At 44.5% G+C, this 17,765-nt stretch overlaps 1 protein-coding gene across 15 annotated transcripts in view; it reads left to right on the top strand.

Annotated features, from left to right (window-relative positions):
- mef2cb (myocyte enhancer factor 2cb) overlaps positions 1-17,765 on the top strand; it is a 302,736-nt gene that overhangs the window by 101,845 nt on the left and 183,126 nt on the right. For 13 of the 15 annotated variants that reach the window (XM_038805302.1, XM_038805303.1, XM_038805315.1 and 10 more), the window contains one exon: positions 5,711-5,894. The exons of the other annotated variants lie outside the window; for them this stretch is intronic. In XM_038805302.1, the coding sequence (XP_038661230.1) occupies positions 5,841-5,894 (54 nt within the window). In that variant the 5' untranslated portion in view covers positions 5,711-5,840. The remainder of the gene's footprint in view (positions 1-5,710; positions 5,895-17,765) is intronic. 15 annotated transcript variants of the gene reach the window in all.

Raw genomic sequence — 17,765 nt, forward strand, 5'->3', positions numbered from 1 at the left:
ACCTCCAATTTCTTGTTTATCAATCAGAAATGATGTCAATTAAACTATAACCACTGTCGGAACAAAGACTGTAAAATGAGGTCAAAAACGAGGAGCCGACTTTCATTATATAGTTGCTTATATTCAGTCTCTCATTATCAAGTCTTTTTCAAAGCACAGTTAAGCATTTCAAGTTAACTGCTAAAAAACTCACGTGGCTCCCTTCTCGTAGAAAGACAATATTATTAAAATGTAACTGTTGAAAATATCAATTGATTCTCGCCCAAAATGAATTAATTATGAATCCTTTACTGAACAAAAAGGAAATTTGCACCACTGATGTATATCAGTATTAGGCCTCCTTTGATCTTACTTCAACCACACTGCTACTCCTTTCTCCCTAATAGGTCATTCTGCCTGAATGAACAAAGATGGATCAAGTGGCTTCCCTCATCTGCAATTATCTTAGAATCTTGCGAAAGTTCAGACAGTGCCATCCATCACATTCACCTCGTGTGCAGTGTACTTAAATGACTGCATGGCAACAAAATCCAAGATTAGGAGTTTCAAGGCATTGGAATATCATTACTTATATTTGAATTTTCTACTACTACTATTTTTGATCTGCAGTGCTGCCTCTCGATGACTTACCTCGCGAACCTGCTGTGAAACTCTCATCCATGTCTTTGTTACATCTAGATTTTTCCAATACATTCCTGGTTGACATCCCAAATTCTACCCTCCATAAATCTGAGGCCAACCAAAACTGTGCTGCCTGTCTTTACTTCCATCAAGTCACATTGATCCATCATCTCTGTGCTCGCTGTCTTATATTGGCTCCTGGTTAAGCAATACCTTGATTTTAAAATTATCGTCCTTTTTTTCCAAGTAACTGCATGGCTACTCCCTTTCCCATCTTAATCTCCTCTAGCCCGCAACTGTTTGTTTCAAACTTGTGGAGTGCTTTCCTGGTTATAATGCCCCAGCTGTCTCTGTCAGCAGCCTTCTACTCCTGCACGATTGGTTAATGCCATCCAGAGAGAGCTGCCTTTTCAGCTGGTCAGCTTTTTGAAAAGTACGCTGTAACTTAAAGATATTGCTGTTGAATTGCAGTTGCATTGAGTTATTGTAACATGGAGGATCTTTTCTGAAATGATACAATCCTTAACTCCTCCAAGTGTTGTTGCAGAAGTGTATGAAGATTTCTAATAAACTGAACCCAAACTTGTGGACGCAGTAGCATCTGCCATGTGCATCTTCTTTTCAAGGCACTGCAGTACTATTCTGAAACTGATATATTAAATTTCCCCAGAACCTTGTGCTAATCTTCTTAATGTGATGGCTTCCTTTTGTATCTGTGTTGCATCACTTTGTAATACAGACATTGGACAGAACTTAATGTCCTTCCCTGTGGCGAGTTTGGTGGCAGGGTGGCAATTCATCAGTTGGAAGGGTGGGAATGTGGGAACCTCACCATCTTCCTGCTTCTGCCATGATGAAGGCTCATGAAAGACCTTCCCATCCCATCGCCAATTGAGGCCCTTAGGTGTGCTATTCCGCATGCTGCCATCATGACTAATCATCACCATGTGGGAAGCCTGAAAATTACATCCTGTAAGGGTTGCTTGTGGGCCTCATGAGTTGTCCCTCATTGTCAGGCACTCATTAAATTCCAACCATTGTTTAGGAATATTTTTGTTCCTAAAAAAAAAAAAGAATTTTAGCTTCCTTCATTAAAATTGTGAAAACAATCTTAATTTAAAATTGTAGCTCAATAACCATTGAACAACTTTCATTTATTTTGCACCTTTGACACAGAACAATCGGGCAAAGTAATGTGCAGAGGTGTAAAAAAAAAAATGAGCCAGGGAAGCATTTGGAGGAGAAGTAGATGGGCCAATTATCCATCCTTATCTGTAATTATCATGTGAGTTGCAAAAGCTCAGATCGGTCTGTCAACTACCATATTTATCTCATTCAATAGCTATGTACTTCAAAAGGCCATATTTTGCCGTCAAAAGAATGACAAGACACTTTCAGCAACTTGTGATGCAAGAATTTCTAAAACCAAAATGCGACAAGGGCAAGCCTAACTAATGGAAGACACCATTAGTACCCCTGCATAAGCAAATTATTGTCAATGACTTTGTATTTTAGTCCCTATGGTAGAGTACATGTGCGGAGTGGCTATAAACAGAAGAATAATACCAGGTTGTTCAGAGACATAAATCAGTATCTGGTCACATTCGAAAAAGATGTTTTGTCACAGAGATTGATTTTCATACAAAAAGCTAGTTGAATGGCAATAACCCATGGTGCTGGATGCCACCAAGGATGAAAAGAGAAGTGAAAATAGAATTCAGTGATTTCACTCGTTGGAGACTTTTAGGCACACAACTTTCTCAAAATATAATACAGGGTATAAAAAAAACAAATAAATAACACTCTTGTGAAAACAGGAAGACTCAGTTATCATGTAACTTTTGGTTCCTAGTATTCAAATGATATTTTGCCTTGTTACAATTTTTTTTTTTTAATTTCAAAGCTGGTAAAATTTCTCATTCCAGCAGAATGTCAGTGACAATTATGTTATTTGCATAACTAGGAACATGTCATTATCTGTAATGTCACGTCCAAAAAACAATGTTTTCCTTCCTACTTATGGAACATTGTAATTTCATTAGCTATGATACAACTGTTACTTTGCCTATGCTGTAATAGCTGGTTGGTTATCTTACAGAAACAATGGGTAGAATTAAATGCCACCCTGGAAGCAGGCTGGGCAGCAACGGAATGGGATAGAAAGGTTTGGGGTGGCGAGCCGATTGCCTTCCTGGCTCCCCTATGTTATCGCTGGGGATGGGAAAGAGACGAGGATGGTTATCCAGCCCAGAAGCAAATTGAGGCCCTTTAAGTGCCAGGTGGGGGAATCCGTGCCGAGCAAGCTGCCAGATATAACCCGGTGAGTCTTACAGCAGCCTGTAAGGAGGCCCTGTTGCTCAGGCATCCTGTACTCAGCGGAATGTCCTGCTGGCAACATGGGCCACCATGTGGGAAGATCCCTCCCCACGCTTTAAACCAATTCCACCGATTCCTGGTGGCACCGCTGGCCTGTTTGATGTGCAGCATTCAGAGTTGGGAAATATCGCCCTGTAGGGTCCGAGAATATTAACGGATGACCAGGTGTCAAGCTTAATTGGCCTTTGATTGCACCCGGGTCCCTGGGAATGGCCATGAGAGTTGCCATCTGTTCTCCAGCTGGTGGATGGGCCCACCACCATGACCACAAAATCCAGCCCAATGTGTGAATTTGGAATATGGTAAATCATGCTCTTTTATATACTAGAACTGAATATGAGACTCAATTTTATGATTTCCTTCTTTAATAGAGAATCGTTATAAAATACCTTTCTTGGAACACATTTTTCTCTGGACCACACTGCCAGTTTAATGTGGTCTACTATGCTTTAATATGTGAACTGAACCAATATGTGCAATGCTTCATGCAGTGGCAAAACCTTTGAGACCTGATGTTAATCAGGGGTTGTGGGGAAGTACAATAACTTAGTAGAATCTTCTTAATTTGGCTTTGCATGCCATTCCTCAAAAACAAGACTCTGTACTATTATGTAATTTTATATATTAGAATCATAATTGTTGGCACCCGACGTATTTTTGCTTTGTTTTGGATTTATACCAAGACAATAAAGGGCTGATTTTACCCCTCCCCCCTTCCCCTGCTCAACAAAATGTGATCCTCGTGTAAGTAACAAACTCAGATCCAGGTGACATTTCAACCACAACTGACTATGTCCTGCACAGTGTTGGACTTACCAGTAAAGGTGGCGACATCAAGGATCCTGGGCAAGAAGGTTTTGGTAAGTCAGTTGACCTTTAAAAATGGCAGACTGAATCCAGATGCATCTCCTCTTTTTTGACAGATCCAATTTATGCTGGTGGTGATTGGGGAAGGGCATGATTCTCACAGGCAGGAAGCCTTAACTCAACAATTTCATTTGGGTTTGGTACTATGTTCAAACAGAACCTATTTTGGCTGGTCTAATGGCCTTACCCACCATGTGTGAGACACAGATTGATGGAGCGGATCTGTTCCCTCTTGAAAAGTGGATAAGATTTGTATAACTGTCAGAGTTTTTTCTAAATGCCCTGCTCTTTGAAAGTAGCACAAAAAACAGGCTACAGATGTCAATGAAAGTTTAAAAAGTCCCTGCTGGGTTGCTTTGATTGACAGGGGTAGATTAGAAAAAATGTAGCATCAGGTCATGCAATTTCAGTTTCGCTCTTTGTTAATATTTTGCCATGGGCTATTGTGTTATTATGACTGCTTGTCCGAGTTTCAAAAGCTACAATTATCTCCACAGGGATTTCTGAGTTGCTTGTTTGATTCACAGCTTAAAGAAACCATTAAATGATTAGTGGCTGGATGGAAGTTTGTTTACATAAGAACGTAATGATTTAATATTTAAAAGCTTTAAATGGATTTTGTGAAGACGAGTTTTTTTTTCAGGATCACGTGTGTAGGAATGAGAGCTGTAAACCTTGAAGTTTATGTTCTCATCTCCACATGGTTCCTAAGGTCTGCCCACTAAGTTAGTGGCTAGGGTGCGGATTGAGGGTATGAGTGGCCGTGGAGGTGGGTGGGAAGCATGATTGGCATCAAGTTGGCATTGTGGGTATGAGGGGCCATGGATGGGTGGATGGGATGGTGAGTAGATTTGAAGGGTGAGGGCTAGAGGGCCGAACAACTTCTAAAACGGAAACAAAGTTTTCTAATCAGCCAGCCTTGGCACTTGCTTACCTCTTAAGTGAATCACTCCTGAAAGTATGACCTAAAATTCCTTCAGTTACAACGATAATGATTACACCAGGATTGCACCTGTTCATACACTGCCCTAACCCTGACAGAAATTGCTCGTTCAGTGGGAAGGGGTCTAATTCATATGAGGCAGGAAGGCTCAAATGCCACCATGTCATGTCATAGATTATCATAGAATTTACAGTGCAGAAAGAGGCCATTTGGCCCATCGAGTCTGCACCGGCTCTTGGAAAGAGCACCCTACCCAAGGTCAACACCTCCACCCTATCCCCATAACCCAGTAACCCCACCCAACACTAAGGACAATTTTGGACACTGAGGGCAATTTATCATGGCCAATCCACCTAACCTGCACATCTTTGGACTGTGGGTGGAAACCGGAGCATCCGGAGGAAACCCATGCACACACGGGGAGAATGTGCAGACTCCGCAGAGGGAGTGACCGAAGCCGGAATCGAACCTGGGACCCTGGAGCTGTGAAGCAATTGTGCTATCCACAATGCTACCGTGCTGGAATTCCACCACCATGGGAAGATTGTCTTGGGTCTTTCCCCCCCAAGTCTGATTTTGCCCTCTTGCGCCCCACATGAAAATGTTGATCCACTTCTTTAAAATAAAACTATTCAGATTTCTTTAGGATCGGGCCTGTTGTTTTGATGTGGGGTGCACCATCTTTCTACTTAGTAATATATTCCTGCTCATTACTGAGCTATTGGATTGGGGATGCCTGGAGTGGAGTGCTGCTTCCCCAGAACATCTGCCCACCCTCTCCAGCATCACCATTTTTTTGACGGTGCATCCTTAACCTGCAAACGGAATCTGCCATATATTTTATCTTGCTCACGAGTTGAAGGGTGTCCTGTTTAACAGATTTTTTTTAATATATATACACAGGGACAGATGCAAGAATCTGTGAACTGAGCGAAGTAAGGAGTGAGAAGAAAGACTTGCATTGAGAAAACGGGACTGAGTTAAGGTCAAGAGTACAGGATTTAAAGAAGAGGAGAGAAGAGAAACAGCGAGGATGGGGAGAAAAAAGATTCAGATCACGCGGATTGTAGATGAACGAAATAGACAGGTGAGTGGCAAATACAGTTCCTTTTACAGTAGTCATTATAGGGACTCTATGAAAGATTAATTTCCATTTTGTAGTAGTGAAAATTACTTGTGTTCTTTGTCTTGTTTATACTTTGAAGAATCACTAAATTTTTATACATCATTATCAATAAGCAACAACTGTTGCAATGGCTTCCCATGCACTAATTTCATTAAAGTGTCAATTGAAAATAAAATTTAAAAGTATCTACTGAATATATTGATTTTAATAGTTGCTGGTGCAAGTTACATAACAGGCTGGATTCTCCGTCCAGCGAATCGGGAAACATGATTGGACGGATTCAACCGAAAATCGAGGCCGGCGCACGCCAGAATGCCATGAGCGGAATTTCTCCGTTCCCGGGAAAAATTGGGAGGGCCGGCGAGAACTCGGCCGAGTTTCACGATGGCCTCGGAGGCCGCTCCTCGCTCTTTATTCTCCCCTCCCGGCGGGGCTAGGAGCGGCGCTCCGTAAATCTCGGCCGCAGGGGCGTCGCGCTGGGAATGACGCAGCCTGCGCGCCTAATGACGTCAGCCGCGCATGCGCAGGTTGGCCGGCTCCAACCCGTGCATGCGTGGCTGACGTCATGACGCTGACGGCACGAACCCGCGCATGTGCGGTGGCCGTCTTTCCCCTCAGCTGCCCTGCATGACGTGGCGGCTTGATCTTGCGGGGTGGCAGAGGGGAAATAGTGCGTTCGATTTGGAAGCCGGCCCGACGATCGGTGGGCACCGATCGTGGGCCTGTCCCCTCCCGAGCACAGTCGTGCTCTTTCCTTTCTAGGCCACCTACAAGTCCCAAACAGGCTTCTCACTCCCGTTTCACGATGGCAGCGACCAGGTGTGTTTGCCGCCGTCGTCAAATGGCCGCAAATGGCAGCCCATCCCAGTCGGAGAATCGGCGTTCGCCATGAAAAACGGCGAGCGGCGATTCTTCTGAGCGGGGGGGAGCGGGAGGAGAGAATCGCGGGGAGCGTGAATTTTGTCGGGGGGCCCTCCCGTGATTCTCCCACGCCGCGTGGGGAGCGGAGAATCGCGCCCCATGCTCTTTGAGGCTCGACAGCAGCGTGAATGCCTTCCACACTGCACTCCAGCATGAGCATGCAAATTATACAGTAAACGCTTTTGGCATATCATTAATGGGCCAGACCTAGCAATTTCCAGGCCGCCCGCGATTCTCCGCCTGCACCAGGAGGAATTACTGATGGCGAGGTTCACTTGTTTTTAAAATTGGGAAACGGGAGCCGTGGCTGCTGAGGGAAAGAAGGGGGTTACGAAAAGTGTCAAATATTGCTATAGTATGCTGACAGTTGTGCTGCTGGCCGGTGGGGGGGCTTCTGCCAGGTTTGGGGGGAGTAGCCAGGGGTGGCCGCGAGGTGGGGTTGGGTGGACGGGCATGGACCTCCATTTCCACAGCCTGCAAGGCAAACATGATTCTGCGCCTGCTGCTGACTGCGTACTGTGAACTTAGCACCGCGGGTCAAATGGGTGCCTCCTCAGACCACCCCCCCTAGGTACCCTCTGGTCTCAGCCGACCCATCAATGGGATGGGCAGCTCCAGCGCAACCAGTACCATCCTCTTGGCTGAGATGAGGGTTTGTGGGGAGTTGAGCGCATATACAGAACAGTACAACACTGTACAGGCCCTTCGGCCCACAATGTTGTGCCGACCATTAATCCTAAACTAAGATCAACCTAACCGACACCCCTTTAATTTACTACTGTCCATGTGCCTGTCCAAGAGTCACTTAAATGTCCCGAATGACTCTGACCACCCACCACTCTCTCTGTAAAGAACCTACCTCTGACATCTCCCCTATACCTTCCTCCAATCACCTTAAAATTATGTCCCCTCATGACAGCCATTTCCGCCCTGGGGAACAGTCTCTGGCTATTCGCTCTAACCATGCCTCTCATCACCTTGTACACCTCTATCAAGTCACCTCTCTGCCTTCTTCGCTCCAGTGAGAAAAGCCCTAGCTCCCTCAACCTTTCTTCATAAGACATGCCCTCCAATCCAGGCAGCATCCTGGGAAATCTCCTCTGTACCCTCTCCAAAGCATCCACATCCTTCCTATAATGAGGTGACCAGAACTGGACACAATATTCCAAGTGTGGTCTAACCAGTGTTTTATAAAGCTGCAGCAAAACCTCACGGCTCTTAAACTGAATCCCCTGTTAATGAAAGCCAACACACCATACGTCTTCTTAACAACACTATCAACCTGGGTGGCAACTTTAAGGGATCTATGTACATTGACCTCAAGATCCCTCTGTTCCTCCACACTTCCAAGAATCCTGCCTTTAACCCTGTATTCAAATTCGACCTTCCAAAATGAATCAACTTCACATTTATCTAGGTTGATCTCCATCTGCCACTTCTCAGCCCAGCTTTGCATCCTGTCAATGTTCTGTTATAACCTGTAACAGCCCTCAACCGTATCTACAACTCCACCAACCTTCGTGCCATCGGCAAACTTACTATCCCACCCTTCCACTTCCACTTCCACATCCAAGTCATTTATAAAAACCACAAAAGCAGAGGTCCCAGATAAGATCCCTGCGGCACATCACTGGTCACCGACCCCCAGGCGGAATACTTTCCATCCACTATCTCTCGCTGTCTTCTTTTGGCCAGCCAATTCAGTATTCAGACAGCCAAATTTCCCTGTATCTCATGCCCCCTAACTTTCTGAATGAGCCTACCATGGGGAACCTATCAAATGCCTTACTGAAATCCATATACACCACATCCACTGCCCGCCCTTCATCAATGTGTCTCGTTGCATCCTCAAAGAATTCAATGAGGCTTGTGAGGCATGACCTGTCCCTCGATAAGCCATGCTGACTATCTTTAATCAAACTATGTTTTTCTAAATAATCATAAATCCTATCTCTCAGAATCCTTTCCAGTATTTTGCTCACCACAGACGTAAGACTGGCTGGTCTGTAATTCCCAGGCATTTCCCGATTCCCTTTCTTGAACAGGGGAACAACATTCGCCTCCCTCCAATCATCCGGTACTACTCCAGTGGAGAGTGTCGACGCAAAGATCATCGCCAATGGCGCAGCAATCTCCTCCCTTGCTTCCCGTAGTAACCTTGGGTATATCCTGTCTGGATCAGGGGGCTTATTTATCCTGATGCTTTTCAAAATTTCCTGCACATTCTCCTTAATATCAACCTGTTAATCGGGAGCCTATTAATCGGGTTCACGCTGTTCTCACTCGCAACAAGGTCCCTCTCTCTCTAGTGAATACTGAAGAAAAATATTCATTCATGTAGCTCCTGCTTGTCAGGCTCTCCAGTGCCCGATCCCAACCCCAGCAAATCACATTCCAGCATTGGTTGGAATTTCGCTAGTTCCATGTGGCACATGTGCTAGCCCATTAGGATGTCTTGATTCGCTCCGGGACCAGCGCTGTTTTCGAGGCCGTAGAACTCGCGCGATTCAGTCCTGGCGTCAGCACTTAGTTTCTGAAATGGGGAATGCAGCCCAATAAGTGTGCCACTGAACTGGTTACTGGAATTGATACTGATTTGAATTGTGACTTCCTTTCAGTTTCTGAAGTGTGAATCCCAAATATATATGCTACTTATTTTAGTATGCACTAAAGAAAATAATTGCTTTTTCATTACATTATGAATTTCCTTAAGCAATAAAATCTATTCTAAATAAAGATGTGGGCTTTAATAATTTATGCCAAAACAATTGAAAGTTCTCAGAACAAATTAAAAATAGCAAAGCTGTTCAATTTTCAGGCAACCTTCCTTGCGTTCCGTTGGAAAAGTTAGATTATATTAGTTTTAACATGCTGTAATTGCTTGGTGAGTATCTGAGTAAATCAGGAGGCGGAGACAATCAAAGTACTCTCCACTCAGTCTTTTATGTTTTATTAAAATCCTTTCCTCCAATTATTTGTTGATTCACTTAATCTCTCTGATGTTATAATGTTTATTTCTGTATCCCTCTGAACACTGTTGTGAAAGAAACCAATCAAAGCACAAATTTCATTTCCATCGTTGGATTAATGAAACAACACTTTGTATAGGGATTGAACAGCTCTAAGGGAAAAATTATGTTTAAAGAACAAACTAACCTAGGGTTTATGATGGATACCTTCTATGTTTTTCCCTGTAGGCTGATTATTTCTTCAAGCCAAGTCAGAAAGCAATAATGCTGCCATTATCCAAGTACCTCATTGCTTGCTTTAAATAGTTTACAGTTGGAAGCTGAAATTAAGGCCTTTTAATGCTAGTTTATATATCACTATTTCTCTCTCAACCAATTGACTGCGTCATCTGGGAGCTCAAAGGCATATCTTATAAAAATTTATAGTGAAGAGAAACAATGTTTGTTTTGATACTTTCCACATGTTTCTGTCTCTTAGTTATCCCTTATAATGTGTACATAGGAGTGTTACATTGGAACAAAGGAGCAGTAGTTTATTTAAATGCCACAGTGGTTTGGGAGTTGATGACATTCATTTTATTCACCAAATTCTGCATAAACATGCAAATATAAAGGGGGCGATTCTCCGAGCCCCGCGCAGGGCCGGAGAATCGGCAAAACCGCTCCACGACGCCCTGACGCCGGCGCGCGATTCTCCGAGGTGCGGAGAATCGCCGCCATTTACGTTGGCGTGGCGTTGGCCACAGGCCGCTGGAATCAGTGGGGCCGCCGATTCTCCGGCCCGATGGGCCGAGTGACCGCGCTGATATGACTGAGTCCCGCCGGCACTGTTCACCCCTGGTCACTGCCAACGGGAACTCTGCACAGTCGGTCGGGGGGTGACCAGTGTGTGTGTGGGGTGGGGGGGAGGGGGGTGTGGGGGTGTGAGGGGGGTGGGCTCCTTCACCAGGGAGGAGCCTCCGATGGGGTCTGGCCTGCGATCGGGGTCCACCGATTGGCGGGCCGTCCTCTCATTTCAACCCCACCCCCCTTCCCGGGCCTACTTTCTTTCGCGGCCGGCCCCTGAACACCGACGCCATGTTAAGTTGGGTCCGGCGCGCTAAAGAAGTCCCCCGCACATGCACAGGTTGGCGCAGCCCATCTGTGCATGTGCGGGTTGGTGCGGGAGGCTGGAGCGGCGTGAACCGCTCCAGCGCCTTGCTGGCCCCCTGTGGGGGCCAGAATCGGTCATACCCGGGCCCGGTTAGCGCCGTCGTGAAACGCGACGCGTTCACGACGGCGCGAACACTTGGGCTCCATATTGGAGAATCGCCCCAAAAGAATTTTGTACTTTAAAATAATTAATCAAACACATTTCAAGTTCTTGGGTGGAATTCTCTCAAAAAGTGACTAAGGACGGGATTCTCTGGTCACCCAGACGCGTGTTTCTTGGCGGTGTGCCGTTCGGTGGCGGCATTATTCTATCTTCTCGCCACTTGTCAATAGGATTTCGCATTGAAGCCACTCCATCCCCAACCTTCAGGTAGGGGTGCACTGCCAGTGGGAAAAGCGAATCCCATCAGCCGGAGAGTTGTGAACTAAGTGTCATTTAGACCGTGGGCACAATTCTCCGTTTGGGGACTACAGCAGTGTGGATCTCACCGACAAAGCCAATCGGAAACCCCAGCATACTCACCCAAAATGAGACGTCATGGGCTGCATTCTCCGTTTCAGCGGCTAATACAAGCTTAAATGGAGAAGGCGTGGGTATTTTATGACGCCAAAATCGGCACCGAACCCTCACCGATTCCGGGACCAATGAGTAGCAGCAGCGCCGGGTGAATCTCCTGGCTCCCGCGCCGAAATCGGCTGGAGAATGGCCGGGTCCGTGGCCGCGCATGCACATGGTGACAATCTGTTGCGCCGTACAACATGGCGACGGCTGTGCACGGACCCGACACGCTAAACATGTCCCCATAGGCCACCTCCTGGCCACCCCCACCAGTTCCCCCCCCCCCCCCCCTCTCCCCCCCCCCCCCCCCCCCCCAGCCCTCAAGGAAGCCCCTCCCGGCCAGCGACACAGATCCGGGCTGAGTGTGGCGGTGCTGGAGCCAGCGACACAGATCCGGGCTGAGTGTGGCGGTGCTGGACACACGTCAACCACGCGGTCAGGAACTTGGCCCATTGGGAACGGAGCATCACATTGCCACGGCGTGCGAAGTCATGATACCATTTCGGAGGGGCGGAGACTCGAAAACCGCCGTCAAACCGGCACCAGCCCGATTACGTTATCGGCATTGGGCAATGAAATTCCCATTTAAGACAGGGATGTGGAGGGATTTCTTCTCTCAGCAGATGGTTAATCTTTGGAATTCTGCTCCACAGAGTACAGTGAAGGTGGAGTTGGGCATAGTTTTGGGCATATTATTGATCTACAAGGGAGTGAGATCAGCAGGAAAGTGGAGTTAAGGCCACAATCAGATCAGCCATGATCTTATTGAATGCCAGAGCAGGCTCAATAGGACAAATGGCCTACTCATGTTTCTAATTCTCCTCATCTTATGTCTGGGTAAAAATGTTAATCTTCATGGAGATTAAAGGGACAATTTCCTCTGAGGCCTCTGCCCCTACTCTGCTACTTCAGAATTTCCTGGGAACCCTGAATGAGCATTTGTGTCTACATTGAGACCTATGGTTGCACTCTGTGTGTCGAATGGGACCCAGGAATGATCAAAAATAACAACTAATCGTAAATTAGACTTGGGTCGCTGTCTGTGTGGAATCCGCATGTACTCCCCACAAGTCCCAAAACATGTGCTTATTAGGGGAATTGGATATTCTGGATTCTCCCTCAGTGTACGAGAACAGGCACCGTAGTGTGGCGACTAGGGGATTTTCACAGTAACTTCATTGTAGTGTTAATGTAAGCCTACTTGTGATACTAATAAACATTATAAAGATAGGTCCACATTTTTTCTGCTCCCCGTGACCTTCTTGCCTTGATGTTTTCCAGCTATTGTGCTCCAGGCCTGCATCTGCGTTCCTATTTCCACCCCTTTGCTGTCATTCCCTGTATAAAGCCTTCCTAGGGAATGGGCCTGTATTGGGAGAGCCAGAAAAATTAAATACACCTTGAGTAAGACATGCTTGCCTGGATCCCAGTGGAAGGATGGAGAAGAATATAGTTAGATTAGATTTAGATTTATTGTCACGTGTACCAAGGTACAGAGAAAAGTATTGTTATTTGTCCAGTCCAGACAGATCGCTCCATACATGAAAACATAGAACATACGATAAGTACACAATGTAAATATAGAAACAGACATTGGATGTTACGTACCAAATATTAGTCCTTCAGGAGTGCTTTCTCATAGTTTTTAGCACAACCTCTGTGTGCACCATTGATAGTTTGATGCCCTTCAATTTGCAGTGTGTAAATAAAAGTTATTCAGATGATGAACTAATTCATTTGAAATAAAAACAAAGAGAATGCGATAATAATCTTTATTAGTGTCTCAAGTAGGGTTACATTAATATTGCAATGACGTTACTGTGAAAATCTCCTAGTCGCCACACTCTTGCGCCTCATCGGGTACACAGAGGGAGAATTTAGGTTGTCCAATTCACCTGGCAAGCACGTCTTTCAGGACTTGTGGGAGGAAACCTACGTAGATACAGAGAACTTGCAGACTCCGCTTAGACAGTGACCCAAGCCGGGAATCAAACCTGGGACCCTGGCGCTGTGAAGCAACAGTACTAACATTGTGTACTGTGCCGCCCATAAAGTCAAAATGGAGAATGTGGGCATCAGTCCCACTACCACTCACATGCAAAGCCACTTGAGCTAATTCCCCCTAGAAATGGACAGCATGTCAATTAGTCTCTCAGAGAAAGATGTATTAATGTTTTAGGTAAAGAAATAACTTGCATTTGTATAGCAACTTTTGTGACCTTGGATTATTCCAAAAGTGCTTCACTGCCGATGAAGTACTTTTGGTGAAGTGACTGTTACAATGTAGACAAATGTGGCAATTAGCGTGTGCATAGCAAAGTCCCACAAATACCAATGAGATAAATAACAAAATTATCTGCTTTAGTGATCTTAATTGACCAAGATAAGAGAGAACTCCCCCTGATTTTCTTTAAATATTGCACTGGACCTTCCACATCCACCTAAGAGGACAGAGAGAATTTCATTTGATATTCTGACTGACTGTGTACCATTTACCTTGTATTGCACTAAAATGTCAGCCTCAGTTATGTGCTCATAGTTATGGAGTGAGTGTTGAATAATTTGGAGTGCATCTTGAATATCTTTGAAGTGTGTCTTCTGACCTGCAGGTGAGAATGAGGTGAGTTAACAGTGACATATTATCATAATTGATGCACATTTGCAACATTTTCTCTTTTGTTTCAGACCTCCAGCCACAACTTTTCTTTTCATTTCCACTTGTTCATTTGTGTGTCAGTTTGGTTTGGTTGGTCACAATTTTTGCTTCCAAATCAGAGGGCTGTGAGATCAGACCCTATTTCCGGACCCATACATAATCTAGGTTAATGCTTTAGTACAATACTAGGGAAGTGCTCATAGTTAGAAATACTAATTTTTGAATTAGATGCTTTCTGCCTATTTAGGTAGATGCTAGTTGAAGAAGAGCAGAGAATTGTCCAGGTGTTATTTTTTTAAATTTAGAGTAGTCAATTATTTTTCTTTTTCCAATGAAGGGGCAATTTAGCATGGTCGATCCACCTAACCAGCACATATTTGGGTTGTGGGGGTGAACCCACACAGACATGGTGAGAATCTGCAAACTCTACACGGACAGTGACCCATGCCGGGATTCGAACCTGGGTCCTCAATGCCGCAGTTCCAGTGCTAACCACTGTGCCACAGGCGCACTGTCCAGGTGTTATGATACCTCCCTAAACCAACATCACAGGAAGAATCTTGCTTGCCATTTGTGGAACATTGCTATGTGAAGAAAAAATAGCTGCTATGATTGTCCAAATGACAACAGTGACTATACTTCGAAAAGCAATTATTTTAGTGTTAAATGTTTTGGGACTTCCTGAGGATGTAATAAGGTGCTATAATTATTAATGATTAGACCTCGGAAGCACATTTTAGATATTCAGTGCTAAAGGTGGAGTTGATCTCATGTGGGTTTGCATTGAGCCTGCATCTTTCTCATTGGAACCTAACTGTTTGAAGAGGTAGACACCAGTAATTTTTAAAATGGCAAATCTGCTGAGGTCAAAATGCTGTGACTGCTGACGTGATCACGGATGTTGTGTGCGTACCATCCCCAAAGTTCCTCAGAGTGTAAATTGAATATTTGGACATGTCAAGCGCAGGAGACCTAACAGGGATGGAAGATCAGATGGGATCCTGAAAAATCACGTCATCATCCAGAAAAAAATTCTGTTGGAGTCACGAGATGGCAGCACTTCCATCTGCTCTACACAAGGCTCTAAAATATGCAGGAAGTGCGAAAGGCATGAGAGCATTCCTCTTAGAATCCATTTAGCTCCAGCCCCAAACCTACCCAACAATCCAGAACCTCAGGTCAAGATCATTTAGAGACAAATGTGGGACCCTGGTCTTATCAAAGGGGCTGATTGGTAATTGTAACAAAAAAACTTTTCAACCAGTGAGTTGGTTGATCAACTGGCGAACATTCGATTTTATATGTTGCAGACAGGAGTGATGCAAACATGAAAGAGGTTTGTATTACAGTCACTATGAATAGAAATTAAAGATGTAAAGAGGGATTGTTAATTTGCTGGGATTGGATTGCAGACCTTTAATTGTGGGAGGGAAATGGAAGAGGAAATCTGTAGATCGATCGGATGAAGAGCAATATGAAAATTATTGTTCTAGATTTTAATTACCAACTCATTGATTGGGATGAGAAGAGAATGAATGGAGAAAGTGAAGTGAAATTCCTAAGATATACACGGAGCTTTTCCCTCAAGCTTTACGCTTATGGCAGACAGGCATTGCATTGTCAAGTTATGAATAATGAAATAGATCTTGGCATTATGCAAATGTGAAAGATGAACGAGTGAGCTGAGTCAAGGTGGATAGAGATAATGACACAGGATAAGAGATCAAAAATGAGATTTTTTTATCAATGACCTTAGGAGTTGCACAATAAAAATATGGCAAAAAAAGATTATTTTAAGTTTCAGAATGATCAAGAAAAATAAACAAATTAAAAACTAATAAATCTAAGAAGAGGTCTGTTAAGTGTGATTAAAAATGATGAAAATAGAGAGAATGAGAAAGTAAGGAAAGAGGTTAATAAAGAAAAGGAGTAAGAGGGGAGAATCTTTAAATATAATTAGAAAGACAGGTAAAATGTTCGGCAAGTGTGCCAGTAAAATGTGAAGAGGAATCCTGAGAAGCTGAAATTGACAGGCATTTGTATGCCATTTTGTAAACACCGAGCTGAAACCTGAATTGTTTAGAAGGGAGATGAGAGATGAATGAAAGTGCGAGAGAAGAGAGCAAGACCAGTGGGGAGGTAAAAGAGCAGTGGCAAAAGCAGCAGCGAGAGGGAGAACAAAGCAAAGCAAGTGGGGAGATAAAAGAGCAGAGGCAGCAGCAGTGAGAGCGAGAACAGTGTGGGGCAAGTGGAAGCGTAAAAGAGCAGGTCAGCAGCAGCAAGAGCGAGAACAATTTGAGTTCAGCAGAGAGCATAAAAGAGCAATAGCACAGCAGCCAGAGCAAGACCAACGGGAGGTATGTGGGTTCAGAGCCCACCAACTGTATTCAAAATAATCTTAGTATGACGTCAAAGGGAAGTAGTTAAGTGATTGCTTGGTCAGTATATTTCTCTTTCCCTTCACTAAACAAAGCTATCCATTCAAATTAGCTCCATGGAAATTTAAAAATGTTCATTTGGGGTTGGTATAACAGTAAGTGAGTTAATAAGCGCATAAGCAGAGTGGGTTTCGGGATATTCATTGAAATAAACAGTTTAAACAGGGTACCACCATGGAACAGAGATGTTTTACATAGTAGATTGATGTTTGAGACCTGTTGCTGAGAATTGATTTTGGATGAGTGTTTCATACGAGCATACAAAGTAACAAATTAGGAGCAGGATGAGGGCAGTCGTTCCCTTGAGCCTACTGCACCATTCAATAAGATCATGGCTGACCTGATTGTGGCCTGAACTCCACATTCCCGTCCACCCCTGATAACTTTTGACTCCTTGTTCGTCAGCCTCCTTGTTAGTTAATCATATGTTCCAGGTGGAGGTCACGCCACAAGCAGCGAGAGTTGAGGATAGTAGGTGTGTGACCATCTAGAAGAGTAGGAAAGGTCAGGTAGTATAGGAATCTTCAAGTTGTGTGCTAATTTCAAACTGATATTATAGTTAGTGACTGCTGAAAGTGACAATGCCCTGAGAGTACCGCCCATACCATGGCATGAATGGGAAAGGTACCATACAGAAGGGAGCCACAAGAGTAGAAATTATATTGTTATAGGAGATTTCATAATTAGGGAGACGGGCAGGTTTTTCTGTAACCGTAATTGTCAGTCCAGCATGGTATGTTGTCTTCCTGGTGCCTGAGGTAAAGGACATCACAGAAAAGATGCAGAATATTCTGCAGGGGAAGGGAGTGAGCCAGAAGTTGTGGTGCACTTAGTACCAACCACAGAGAGAGGGCAGGTATCGAGGCTCAAGTCAGATTTTCAGGATCTAGGGAGGACATTAAAAAGTAGGATCTCAAGGGTAATAATCTCTGGATTACTACCACTGCCACATATTAGCCAGAGTTGAAATAAGAAGATAGAGAATATCAATGTGTAGCTTGAAGAACAGGGCAGTAGGGAGGGCTTCACATTCTTGGGGCAATGGGACCTGTGCTGAGACAGGAGGCACCTATTCAAAAAATGACAGCTTGAAGCTCAACAGGACTGGGGACAATGTCCTCATGGGTTGAGGTGGCG

The sequence above is a fragment of the Scyliorhinus canicula genome, chromosome 8, assembly GCF_902713615.1.
Source record: "Scyliorhinus canicula chromosome 8, sScyCan1.1, whole genome shotgun sequence".
Lineage (NCBI taxonomy): Eukaryota > Metazoa > Chordata > Chondrichthyes > Carcharhiniformes > Scyliorhinidae > Scyliorhinus > Scyliorhinus canicula.